Source organism: Oncorhynchus clarkii, chromosome 28 (assembly GCF_045791955.1).
Source record: "Oncorhynchus clarkii lewisi isolate Uvic-CL-2024 chromosome 28, UVic_Ocla_1.0, whole genome shotgun sequence".
In the NCBI taxonomy this organism is placed as follows: domain Eukaryota; kingdom Metazoa; phylum Chordata; class Actinopteri; order Salmoniformes; family Salmonidae; genus Oncorhynchus; species Oncorhynchus clarkii.
The window spans coordinates 28,770,120-28,784,360 of record NC_092174.1 but is presented as its reverse complement, the minus strand read 5'-3'; the positions used below and the strand labels follow the sequence as shown (position 1 = coordinate 28,784,360).

Genomic DNA, 14,241 nt, shown 5'->3' with positions numbered 1-14,241 from the left:
TATCTGTTTTTTCCCCTTTGATATCTTCCTTTGTTCATATACCTCCCTCTCATGGTCTGTTTGTGTTTCAAGCAGAGCTTTTATGTGTCTGTATTCAGTCACCACTACCTACTTGTACTGTATTATAACCTTTTAATCCAGAAAAGTTTCTCTTTTTTATCAAAAGAAGGCACCTGCAAACAGCAAGCCCTATACAATACAGTGAACATGTATCAAAAGGCAGGCAACACAAAGCAATGACTGAACATTGTGTGATTAACATAAGCCTACATACATTTGTAAATATATTTTTGTCACAATCAGGTCTGGGGATATTTTATGTGAAATGTCTATGACAGTTAAAGTGGATAGAAAAAGCAATAAGAATGTAACAGCGGGATACTGTTCATATCTGCATTTTAAAACAAGAGGGAAAAATAAGCCGCTAATTTGGTCGAGCCGCACTGGGTTCAACTCCAGCCAAGCTCCAACCACACTGCAGAGCGCCTGTAATGGCTATTCTGGAGTACAAACTGTTCACCTGTTCCAATACACAAACCACAGGAGGGATCCATGTTTTTCTCTCCCATGCGGTCTCTTTTCCACTGCACTTCTCACTGTGTGTGTACAGTTGAAGTCGGAAGTTTACATACACTTAGGTTGGAGTCATTAAAACTCGTTTTTCAACCACTCCACAAAAAAAACAAACTATAGTTTTTGCAGGTCGGTTAGGACATCTACTTTGTGCATGACACAAGTAATTTTTCCAACAATTGTTTACATACAGATTATTTCACTTATAATTCACTGTATCACAATTCCAGTGGGTCAGAAGTTTACATACACTAAGTTGACTGTGCCTTTTAAACAGTCTTTAAAAAGACATGATATCAGAAAATTATGTCATGGCTTTAGAAGCTTCTGATAGGCTAATTTACATAATTTGAGTCAATTGGAGGTGTACCTGTGGATGTATTTCAAGGCCTACCTTCAAACTCAGTGCCTCTTTACTTGACATCATGGGAAAATCAAAATAAATCAGCCAAGACCTCGGAAAACAAATTGTAAACCTCCACAAGTCTGGTTCATCTTTGGGAGCAATTTCCAAACGCCTGAAGGTACCACGTTCATCTGTACAAACAATAGTACGCAAGTATAAACACCAATGGACCACACAGCCATCATTCTGCTCAGGAAAGAGATGCGTTCTGTCTCCAAGAGATGAACGTGCTTTGGTGCGAAAAGTGCAAATCATTCTCGGAACAACAGCAAAGGACAAAAGTACAAAAGTATCTATATCCACAGTAAAACGAGTCCTATATCGACAACCTGAAAGGCCGCTCAGCAAGGAAGAAGCCACTGCTCCAAAACAACCATAAAAAAGCCAGACTACGGTTTGCAACTGCACATGGGGACAAAGATCGTACTTTCTGGAGAAATGTCCTCTGGTCTGATGAAAGAAAAATAGAACTGTTTGGCCATAATGACCATTGTTATGTTTGGAGGAAAAAGAAGGAGGCTTGCAAGCCGAAGAACACCATCCCAACCGTGAAGCATGGGGGTGGCAGCATCATGTTGTGGGGGTGCTTTGCTGCAGGAGGGACTGGTGCACTTCACAAAATAGATGGCATCATGGGGTAGGAAAATGATGCGGATATATTGAAGCAACATCTCAAGACATCAGTCAGGAAGTTAAAGCTTGGGTCTTCCAAATGGACAATGGCCCCAAGAATACTTCCAGAGTTGTGGAGAAATGTCTTAAGGACAACAAAGTCAAGGTATTGGAGTTGCCATCACAAAGCCCTGACCTCAATCCTATTGAACATTTGTGGGCAGAACTGAAAAAGCGTTTGCCAGCAAGGAGGCCTAAAAACCGGACTCAGTTACACCAGCTCTGTCAGGAGGAATGGGCCAAAATTCACCTACCTAACTTATTGTGGGAACCTTAGGGAAGGCTACCCGATACGTTTGACCCAAGTTCAACAACTTAAAGGCAATGCTACCAAATACTAATTGAGTGTTTGTAAACGTCTGACCCACTGGGAATGTGATGAAAGAAATAAAAGCTGAAATAGAAAGATGTATCTACTATTATTCTGACATTTCACATTCTTAAAATAAAGTGGTGATCCTAACTGAACTAAGACAGGGAATTTATACTAGGATTAAATGTCAGGAATGATGAAAAATTGAATTTGGCTAAGGTGCATATAAACTTCTGACTTCAACTGTACTGTGCCTTGCGAAAGTATTCGGCCCCCTTGAACTTTGCGACCTTTTGCCACATTTCAGGCTTCAAACATAAAGAAATAAAACTGTATTTTTTTGTGAAGAATCAACAACAAGTGGGACACAATCATGAAGTGGAACGACATTTATTGGATATATCAAACTTTTTTAACAAATCAAAAACTGAAAAATTGGGCGTGCAAAATTATTCAGCCCCTTTACTTTTAGTGCAGCAAACTCTCTCCAGAAGTTCAGTGAGGATCTCTGAATGATCCAATGTTGACCTAAATGACTAATGATGATAAATACAATCCACCTGTGTGTAATCAAGTCTCCATATAAATGCACCTGCACTGTGATAGTCTCAGAGGTCCGTTAAAAGCGCAGAGAGCATCATGAAGAACAAGGAACACACCAGGCAGATCCGAGATACTGTTGTGAAGAAGTTTAAAGCCGGATTTGGATACAAAAATATTTCCCAAGCTTTAAACATCCCAAGGAGCACTGTGCAAGCGATAATATTGAAATGGAAGGAGTATCAGACCACTGCAAATCTACCAAGACCTGGCCGTCCCTCTAAACTTTCAGCTCATACAAGGAGAAGACTAATCAGAGATGCAGCCAAGAGGCCCATGATCACTCTGGATGAACTGCAGAGATCTACAGCTGAGGTGGGAGACTCTGTCCATAGGACAACAATCAGTTGTATATTGCACAAATCTGGCCTTATGAAAGAGTGGCAAGAAGAAAGCCATTTCTTAAAGATATCCATAAAAAGTGTTGTTTAAAGTTTGCCACAAGCCACCTGGGAGACACACCAAACATGTGGAAGAAGGTGCTCTGGTCAGATGAAACCAAAATTGAACTTTTTGGCAACAATGCAAAACGTTATGTTTGGCGTAAAAGCAACACAGCTGAACACACCATCCCCACTGTTAAACATGGTGGTGGCAGCATCATGGTTTGGGCCTGCTTTTCTTCAGCAGGGACAGGGAAGATGGTTAAAATTGATGGGAAGATGGATGGAGCCAAATACAGGACCATTCTGGAAGAAAACCTGATGGAGTCTGCAAAAGACCTGAGACTGGGATGGAGATTTGTCTTCCAACAAGACAATGATCCAAAACATAAAGCAAAATCTACAATGGAATGGTTCAAAAATAAACATATCCAGGTGTTAGAATGGCCAAGTCAAAGTCCAGACCTGAATCCAATCGAGAATCTGTGGAATGAACTGAAAACTGCTGTTCACAAATGCTCTCCATCCAACCTCACTGAGCTCGAGCTGTTTTGCAAGGAGGAATGGGAAAAAATGTCAGTCTCTCGATGTGCAAAACTGATAGAGACATACCCCAAGCGACTTACAGCTGTAATCGCAGCAAAAGGTGGCGCTACAAAGTATTAACTTAAGGGGGCTGAATAATTTTGCACGCCCAATTTGTCAGTTTTTGATTTGTTAAAAAAGTTTGAAATATCCAATAAATGTTGTTCCACTTCATGATTGTGTCCCACTTGTTGTTGATTTTTCTCAAAAAAATACAGTTTTATATCTTTATGTTTGAAGCCTGAAATGTGGCAAAAGGTCGCAAAGTTCAAGGGGGCCGAATACTTTCGCAAGGCACTGTATGTGTGTGTCATCCATCTGTACAAAAATACGTTATTTTCTGTCTGCTCTGCTAATTGTAACTAAACATAACTGACTTTTAATCTTTGTTGAACAGGCTGATATTCATATTCCTTTGTTTAGAATGAAATGTCTCTAGCAACAAAAATATTATCAGCCACGTCATTGCATGTCTCCAAAAAATCCAGCTTCATATTTTGCATCAAAAAAGGAGTTTAACCATGTCTATTTCATTCACCTACTTCCTCTGTTGCTGGTCTGTCTTCACCTGCCTTGTATTGTGGTAGTGAATATACATCACATCCCTACATTTACACAATCCAAAATCATATGCTTCAAAACAGGTTCGCCAGATAAGTCAGAGCGATACACTTCCTGCATTTAGCAGCTTTTATTTTGGGGGATTAAGTTGTATACTATGGCCTGATAATGACTAGTAGTATCGGTTTGGTAATGCCTTTATCATCCTCAGTGGAATCCACTTACTAGATTATATAGCCTACATAATTGCATCCTAAATTGCATCCTAAATTATCTCCAGATCTATCAACCTGTTGGACCCCCCCCCCCCTCTTACTTTTAATTTGCTCTGTGACGTCTTAAGAGGATAGATCTACTCCGTACTGTACAGCCTACTTATGATTTATAGAGTAAAAACTCTTATGGCCTCACTAAAGAGCTTTAGCACTGAAAATAAGTTTCAATGATTTGGGGGATCAAAATATATTTTAGAGAATCAATCCAGATGATAGCGCTCCATTGTTAATCATTGACCATGACTTAATATTAATATAATCAGGGGTGTCACTATATTAAGAATCATTTAACATACATTTTGGAGATCTAAGAGCCTAGCTTTTCTGTTTGTTTCACTTAAACTGAACAATGCTTGAAACCAGAAATTCAAATGTCATGTCAAATATATTTGACCATTACACGCAGTCCTGGGATATAGTTAACATTTTGATATGTCCATAAAAATGTCCACTGATAAAAAGCGGAAAAGCTTTATTTTAAAAGCTTTTAGTAAAGAATCAATGTAAAAATCAATTATCAGGTGCACTCAGTATAATGACCTATTGAAAAAAGATTAATAAAAAGAAAGAAAGAATCAAGGGAAATCAGGATGTTTGTAAAAAATGTAATAATGAAATGTTTTCCTCTTTCTTGGTTCTTGTGCTTACATATGAATATGGGTTCTTAAATGAGTTGTGTGTGATTGACAAGTTAATATCTTTAAAATCACAAATCCCTGCTTGACGTACACCTCAACTACCTTAAACTGATGTTCAGTGCCACAACCCATGTAAATCTCTGTCATTATCTGGTCCGTCTAAATCCACATCAAGTTGTTGTATTCTGATTAGAGATTTCAAAGAAGAGGAAGACAATCTTGTTCCTCATCTTTAGGTTTCATGTTCAACTAGCCAAAACAAGTGTCTCATGTATTATCTCTGATGTACTTGAGGAATTGCCAGGAAATCTTGCAGTTGCTGTCCTGTCCATACTATTACTATTTTCATTACATATTGTATTTGCCAATCCTCTTAACAGTCATTTCAAACAACAAGACATGCGTTTTCTAGATAGGAAAAAGTGTCACAAAATTCACGTTGAATGTCTCTACAAAACATTATGACTACGCTGAAGTGAGGACATACAAGATTGTTACTCTCTCTGCCTAACCAAATGTTCTCTGAAAAGCATGGCCTTAATATGAACAATTGACTCAAGCTTGAAAAAAACATCACAACATAGTTTTTGTTCTCATTTGCTTTTACTTTGTTTCTAAGATGGATACTCAGAAACACTTAACGAGCCCAAGAGAAATGGCTGCCAGAACGAAATAACAAAACCCCATGATTCCTTTGGATGGTCTGAAGTGGTGACTGACTTTCCCCATCAGGAGGCTGCAGCCTCGGAAACTCTGGAGGACAAAGAAGTGGCGGAACGAAACCAAGAAGAAGAGGAAAAAGACCAAAGTCAGGACAGGATGAGTATGACTTGCAGATCGTCGCCACGTAAAAGCCCATACAGAGACAGCTGGGAAGCCGAGTGGGAGCCTCTGTCCCTGTCTCATTCTGCAAGGGTGAATGGCTCCAACGGCTCTATCAGCAGCCCCTCCAAAGCCACCCCCGGAGAAAGATACCTATTGGGGAGAAACGACTACCTACACATGAGAGACCACGATCCTGACTCGGTCCTTAGTGGGTACAACATGGGCAGAGCAGGTCCCTTCCAGACAGGGACCCTGCGGCTCTACCGATCAACCCCCAGTGAGGAGGACAGTGAGGGGGAGCCAGAGGTGGAGAGGCCTCCTCGGCTGGAGGCCTGGGCCCTGGGCCTGCAGGAGATGGAGAGACCCCTGAGCCTGGAGATGGACAGAGGAGACAGAGACAGAGGAGACAGAGACAGAGGAGACAGAGACAGAGGAGACAGAGACTGGGACAGAGGGAGGGTGAACCTGAGTCTCCTGGAACAGGCCATGGCATTGCAGTCAGAGCAGAGGCAGGTCCTCCACAATGCCTACAGGGAGATGGATAGGTTCCTACTGGAGCAGATGACCAATGAGAGGAGGCACCAACGGCTACTGGATGTGGACACCAGGGTGGGCTATCATGGATGCAAAGGTACAAATACTTCATTTGAAAATATCTTATCTCAATTCAAGATTCTAGATGTTTTATTTTATAACAGCTTTTTATCAACGTAATGACAGTGAGGACCCTTTTAAGTCCATCCTTTGTTTTTGTATGTGTACTATTAAGGCCACTTGAGAACAATAGAACTACATACAGTGGATATTGCACTTATTCTAATGAAGAGTAGTGGGCATAAAATAAGTATGCAGCAGGCATGATTATGCATGTTTATCTAGTATGAATTAGACCACTTGTGATTTCAATGATGAGATGCTTCGAAACGTCAAAATAATAAAGAATCATATTCAGCGGGGGAAATCCTCTTAAGTACGAAACACATTTTTGGCAACAACTGAAGTAATAAATAACCAGACTAAAATAAAAAAAAATAACAAAATCTTCTGATGGAATTGCTACTTCCCAGAATATTGGATTTTGATAGGAATCAACTGGATATTTAACCATGACCATAAGTCTTAAATCCGCCCAAAGTACCCCTCATGTTTTCCACTGATTCTTCAAATGACTGCAGCCTAATGTGTAATCCCAAATGTAATCTTTCGATGGATGGGCATTAAGAAGTCAATGCCCCGTGTTGAACTGGAAGCCTTATCTAAAAGGGCAGATTAATATAGAAGCATTTTGAGAAAAGTGTCTGGCTCTTTGCATGATACTGTACTTGAATCTATTTGTTTCTATGTACATACAGATTCATTCTAGCATTTCTCAGAATCTCACTTAAAATAGTTTCGAGGAACATTCATGCAAGCAACTCTTTACAAGTTGAATGAAAAATCAAACTGAAGTTCATTAGAATTTTACCAAAAGCTATTACCTTTGTTGCACTCTTTGCTTGTGTGGGTAATGAAGGTTACAAAGCATGTTAAGAATGATACTGCAACACTCTTGAAGGTGTCATAAGACTGTTATGGAATGTATGTGTGATTGTCTGTATTAATCTAAGCGCTCCTGTTATTTTCCTCCTCCCAGACTCTCCACGACCAGATAAGAAGGATATAAGGTGTCCTACCCCTGGTTGTGACGGCACTGGCCATGTCACGGGTCTGTACCCCCACCACAGGAGTCTGTCTGGCTGTCCCCACAAAGTCAGAGTCCCCCCAGAGAGTAAGTCACTCAGACATACACATACATGTATGTACATCAGGTATTCTTGAAAGTCAGGACAACACCAATGTATCTTCACTTACATCTACATGTACATACAGGTGTAGGATCTTAATTTGATCACTCTTTTGTTGCTGAGAACTTTCCTGCACAGCTGTAAATGGAGATATGAGCTTCGTGATGTACATACATTATAGATGAACAGAATTGTACTTTCCCTGTAGCCTACTTTAGGCCAGCTAATGCCCTAACCACCGATCAAGCAACATTATGGACTAAACGTTCACATCATGTTGCTGCAGGATTATTTTTCTCTGACAATATAGGTGAAATTAAGATCCTACGTATGTATAGAATAGCAAGTGATGCTTTTTTACTGATGTTTAAATAAAACCTTCAAAGTTATCAAGTGGTTCCAGAAACTGAGTGAGGGGCATTCATTCTACATTTATAGAATAATGAAGTGAGACTTGTTGTCACCTACAGTTTTCTTGTAATTTCTGAATATTGTAAAGGTTTTTTATTGGCTGTGGTTTAGTCATTTCAATGTAACATAACAAGCATCCAACATTAAACAGTAATGTTACAAAAGGAACAGAAAAAGTAATTAACTTTTTTCAATATGAAAGCATGTGCTCTTACACCAGAAGCAATGTTTGCAAATCAAAGTGGTTGCTAATGCTGTGTTCAAAAATAAATAGACAACTCCTGCAAACTAATTGGAAAATATGTACAGAAGAGAAAAGTTCCCAAGGACACCGAGTAGAACTCCAACTCTAGCTAGGTTTCCATCCAATTGGCCACAGATTTTCATGTGAATATTTAAACATCTGCATGAAATCATGAGCATTTCCCCACCAGAGATGTTTCCATCAAATGGTGGATAAAAGGCTGTGCGTGATGACGTAGTGCTTTTTGTTCTATTTTTATTGCTACTAAGGTATTTATATTATGCGACCAACACACAGTGCACTGACAATGGGAACAGTGTTAGTTAGACATGCTTGTGTCCATAATTGTATGACTTTTCTAAGGATCTGTGCTCTTGGTTTTTCTCTGATGTCAGTACAAAGAACGTGTGAATATAAATGAACAAGCAGACTGTATGCCTTTAGTTTACCTTGATCACTCTGGATACATTATTATTTTCCAATATTATTATTTTGGCTCTGTTATTGTGTTAACTCTTGATCCCCCCATGAACTCGGTCACCACTGATGCAGTATATTCGTCACTGCTGATATAGTATATTCCTCACTACTGATGCAGTATATTCGTCACCACTGACGCAGTATATTCCTCACTACTGAAGCAGTATATTCGTCACCAATGACGCAGTATATTCGTCACCACTGACGCAGTATATTCCTCACTACTGACGCAGTATATTCGTCACCACTGACGCAGTATATTCGTCACCACTGACGCAGTATATTCGTCACCACTGACGCAGTATATTCGTCACCACTGACGCAGTATATTCGTCACCACTGACGCAGTATATTCGTCACCACTGACGCAGTATATTCGTCACCACTGACGCAGTATATTCGTCACCACTGACGCAGTATATTCGTCACCACTGACGCAGTATATTCGTCACCACTGACGCAGTATATTCGTCACCACTGACGCAGAATATTCGTCACCACTGATTGTATAGTAAATCTCTCCTTCTACTGAGCCTACTGTTTCACCTACTGTCCCTCTCCTGTCTGTCTCCAGTCCTGGCCATGCATGAAAACGTCCTCAAGTGTCCTACTCCCGGGTGCACAGGAAGGGGCCATGTAAACAGCAACCGTAGCACCCACCGGAGGTACATCCTGCAGGACTAACCCATTAAACATGACATACTGTACATAGACAGGTTCAATGGGTTTGATCTCCTCCTACTCCTCCTCCCCCAGTCTCTCAGGCTGCCCCATTGCTGCTGCAGTGAAAGTCTCCAAACCTCAAGAGGAGAGCCCCAAATGCAGACAAGCACCTGAACGATTGTCCAGGTAAAATCACGAGGGGAGAATGTATGTTATAATATGTGTTATAGCTGTAATTTTGCAATATTGTCATTTTGACTGTTGACAATTATCGACGTGTATGTGCGCATACATTATGATGACAGTAAACCATTGAGACATTGAAAGCTATACTATGAAACTAATTGATTGAAGTTCGGAGAGAGCATAGTCCCTTTGATACAAAACAAAGTGTGCCAATTGCAATATCATATAAAATCAGGAGGTATGTTGGTTAACATTTACAGTATCGTATCCAGTTTATTTATTCAGTGTATTGTAAAAGGAATTACAATATATAGCCTATCAAAACTTCACAGACATGGTTTCTCACTATCACTTGTTCTTAAGCAATGGTTTAAGGTCCCATGAGATTCTCCCTATTAGGGACACAGAGCATCACAACTCTTTGTTCCCTGTAGAAGAATCACAGGCAGACTGCCAACCCATACAAAATGAATTAGTTGGGTAACATGCCTGTGTGTGCATCTACAATACAGATCAGATCCCACATCCAGGAGGAGGACATTGATATTATTCAAACAACACTGTGTCCATTACTTCACAGCCACCTCATATGGATATTATTCACACTATAATGTAGATTACTTCCAAAATCATCACCACCTCTTCCACAGCCCATGCATAATGTGCATTCATGTGTCAATATCATATCCTATGCATTTTATTTGACACTGTATCCACTTTCCTGCCCACTTGTGTGCATGTGTCAATTTCCTGGATCCTTACATGCGTTTTATTTGACACATACAGTAGCCACTTTCCTCATCAAATCCAACAACACCTCGTCTTCTTGGATTCTTCTCCAACCAGGCCTCTCGGCCCCCTCATGAAGAAGTTGGAGTTGAATCAGTACAACTACAGGTTCGCCCATCACCATCCTGTCACCGCCGCCTTGCAAGCCAACCTCACCAAGGACATGGACAAGTACAGCAAGATCCGCTTTGATTACGCCAGCTTTGATGCACAGGTCTTCGGCAAGCAACCTCTGATGGCACCCAACCAGGACCAAGAAATCTCTTCTTCACACTTCCCTGACTGTGAGTTTCGCACATTTGATTTGATTCAAAGGGGGGCGGAAGAGATTGGCTGTACCATAACAGCGTGTCAAGCCACATTAAAGGGATTTAATGTGCAAGCGTTGCTCATCTTCTGCCACAAATGTGCAGCTCAGTAGGACACTATGTAAATACATGATCAGACAACAACCAAACTAAGAGTATGCAACACACTTACAAGGTTCCTGTAAACAAGATATTCATGCTTGTTTAATATATATATATTTTTTATCAACACAAGACCTTTTCTATTCAAGCACAGACTGATCCCACTGCAACCACAGTGTAAAAATGAACGTGCTGATGACATGTACCATACTGTATGTTATAATGTAGGGGGTATAATCACGTGTTCCCACATCTTTGTGAAAGTTTCTGTATCTGAGTTCTGTTATCCAACAGCTCTAAAGTACACTGGCTTTCTGGGCGCCCCCGGCAACCGCCTGCCCACGCCAGGCCCTGAACGCCACAGCCCACCCAGCCATTACAAACCTGGAGGTGAGGGGCTCCAAGCCACCACTGCCACCACTGCCATCCTCAACCTCTCCACCCGCTACCGAAGCAACATGGAGTCCATCTCGGGTCGGCCCCTGGCGTCCTCCACAAAGGTAGTCAAATTAGACCAATTATTTAATGGGTCATTTTAAAGCAACTCTGATTTGTTTATAAAAAGGGTGAAACATCAAAAGGACAGTTTTTGGCAAAGGAAACGTTGTCTCTGGTGGCGGTGAAACAAGAGGTCCCCCTCCGTAAAGCATTAATGTACACAAAATGACATTTGTGTAATCACATCATAAGAAGAAATTACAATTACAGTAAGAGTCTGTAGTTCCTGTAAAACATGTGGTCATGCATTTCATTTCTAATTTCATGGTAATAGACAAAGAGAGAGAGGGGGAAAAAAGAATAACTGTATGAAAGTGTGTCTTGCATGCTGCAGATGGCGTAAGATATTTAGCTTAGTAATATATTATCCAGGATAAGCTCTGCCTCTATCAGATGGCCTATACAACAGCTGAAGAACTCATTAGCTGAAATATTTTATTCTCACAAAATCAAAATCTCCCCGATTTTATTAAATGTGCACCAGTTTAGTTTACAATTTGACCCCTTTGTGCACATCCTATATAATCTCTAGTGGGAAAACCCCCAACTGCCCTGTCCACTAGGCAGAAAACTGTGATCTCTCAACTGAACTGAAACATGGCCTTCCTATTACGTTTAACTGCATGACAATGAATGTCTCAAAACCCAAACAAGGCCTCTCTACAGTATGTAATTAATGTCAGAATATTGATAGATAGATGATTCAAGGTTTCCAACACCTACACAGTACAGGACCCAGCTTGGTGAGCTGATAATGTGGCCTTGTACCAGGTACCAACCCACTGAATGAATAAAACAGTGTTAACAAGTTAATCATCTGTCCTCTTTTGCAGAAGACTTATGTAGCATACTCCGTATGGGGCCATGCAACTCCTATGTGTCTGTACCTCTGTAGGCTACCAGTAATGCAAAGGCAAGAAAAGCATCACAACTCAATGTGGAATGCTCATCTATCTCTCCTGCGATTGAGTTGTTACCGCACACGTCTACACACGTCACCATCACACGCATCATTAAAATGGATAGCCACACATGCAATGTCCATGAAAATTATACCCTTGAATTCATTTGAAAGGCTGTCTTATGTAGAAAATAAAAATTTAAAAAATAATTGAACATAGGTATAATGGGACATATGCCAGATGTAGGCCACATTTCAGCATTTAATGAGGTAAAACTTCTAATACTATAAAACCTAATAAGCCACAAGTGCACATAGCGTTTGACTTAGCACAGAATGAGTAACACATCTGTCAATGAGAGAACTTATGCTACATTAAGCTTTTCATTTTTGTTTTAATGGTGATGACCTAAAACCAGCACCCACAGCTGCCATCTTGGTATTGTGTCCTAGAAAACAGACCGATGACACAGCTGTCACTGACAAACTATACACCAAGGAGCGATTATTATTTTGTTCAACAGAATTAATGCTGGCTTAACACCATACTTTACCCTGGTGTTAGATAATCACGACATGTCTTCTTTTCATGTAAATGTATATTTGAGGGGCAATTGAAGTTATTTCTCACAGGAATTATACACGTTGTTATTTTTAGAAAGGTATACCGTTAAAGTATTGCGTTAGGTTAAAAGGGCTTATCATAGTGGTGTATTCATTTCAGTACAGTAACTCTCATTTCTCATTCCAATACAGACTGACATCAGTCTCTCCTTTTTTGTGAACTGTTGACTATTTAATAAAAGTGACTTCATTGTAACCTTATGACTATAACTGAGTCTACCTTGTGAATTTATTCTCCTTTAGGACATGCCCATAGAAGTGGATGAGAACGGCACTCTGGACCTGAGTATGAAGAAGGGTCGGGAGGTGAAAGCCCCACCCCAGGTGCCTTTGGGAGACGCTACCCAGTCCCCTCCTGAGTCCACTCTGTCCAAGCAGGCCGGAAGTGTGCACATCAGCCCTGCCTTCTACCAGGCCCTGTGCGAGAGAGACACCTGGGACACCCCTCTCAACTTCAGCAAAGCACAGCAACAAATAATGCACGACAGAGAGGTAAAAAATAACAACTTTGCTGTTCCTCCTTTTAAATACACAGGAAATACTGTATAAGGTACCTATGAAACAGAAGAAGAAAGCTTGTTTTGTTAAATTTGTTGAAGAAGAGAAAATATAGCTAATTGATAAACATATGAAAATTAACATACCAACAGGTCCCTGGTCTATAAGGGTGATATGGGCATACAATAGAATATATAATGATAGATAATTGTGAACACAGTGTATGTTCCTAATAAATCTCATGTTAAAGAGCATGTACTTCATAGCTGGTATTCCTGGTTGTTGTTGACATTTGTCCTGTAAATAATTCACTGACGACAACATCTGGTGCTGAACACAGAATCTTTGAGAAAGTAAATCCAAATGTTTTACATTACATATCCATATAAATACTGTCCGTGTGGATTATCCGACTTTAAATGGATGTATGGTTTACTGTAAGTATTCTTAAGCGTAATCACTCAGACTTACCCCCCAACTCCTTGTGTTTTAAGAGTTTTTTTTAAGTGGGGTGTTTTCATTGATAATTCACTTTTAGATCATGTTCAAGACTTAAGACTGACACAAGAAGTAATGGGGTTAAGGAGATTTTTAAGGACACTATTATTATTTTTAAGGATACTATTATTAATACTGCATCAGCAATGGCACCCTATTCCCTATGTAATGCACTACTTTTAACCAGGGCCCATAGGGTTCTGTTAAAAAGTAGTTCACTATATAGTGAGAAGGGTCCATTTCAAACGTACCTATGTCTCAGCAGGAAGATTTTGATGACGCTTCTCTGGAGGACCAGGGCTACTCTGGAGACGCAAGCATGTTCAGCCCCAAGACCGATATGCTCTTAAGAGACTCTAAGAAAGAGCTGATGAGGTATATCATGTTTAACGTTGGGTCTGCTCATTCTGGAGGTCCAGGGAAG

General features: G+C 40.3%; 1 protein-coding gene across 2 annotated transcripts in view; it reads left to right on the top strand.

Annotated features, from left to right (window-relative positions):
* Window positions 1-14,241, top strand: part of LOC139387378 (suppression of tumorigenicity 18 protein-like) — a 65,159-nt gene that overhangs the window by 42,169 nt on the left and 8,749 nt on the right. For both annotated transcript variants that reach the window (XM_071133519.1, XM_071133520.1), the window contains 8 exons: window positions 5,626-6,462; window positions 7,465-7,599; window positions 9,325-9,415; window positions 9,507-9,599; window positions 10,386-10,672; window positions 11,093-11,298; window positions 13,065-13,313; window positions 14,080-14,192. In XM_071133519.1, the coding sequence (XP_070989620.1) occupies window positions 5,626-6,462; window positions 7,465-7,599; window positions 9,325-9,415; window positions 9,507-9,599; window positions 10,386-10,672; window positions 11,093-11,298; window positions 13,065-13,313; window positions 14,080-14,192 (2,011 nt within the window). The remainder of the gene's footprint in view (window positions 1-5,625; window positions 6,463-7,464; window positions 7,600-9,324; window positions 9,416-9,506; window positions 9,600-10,385; window positions 10,673-11,092; window positions 11,299-13,064; window positions 13,314-14,079; window positions 14,193-14,241) is intronic.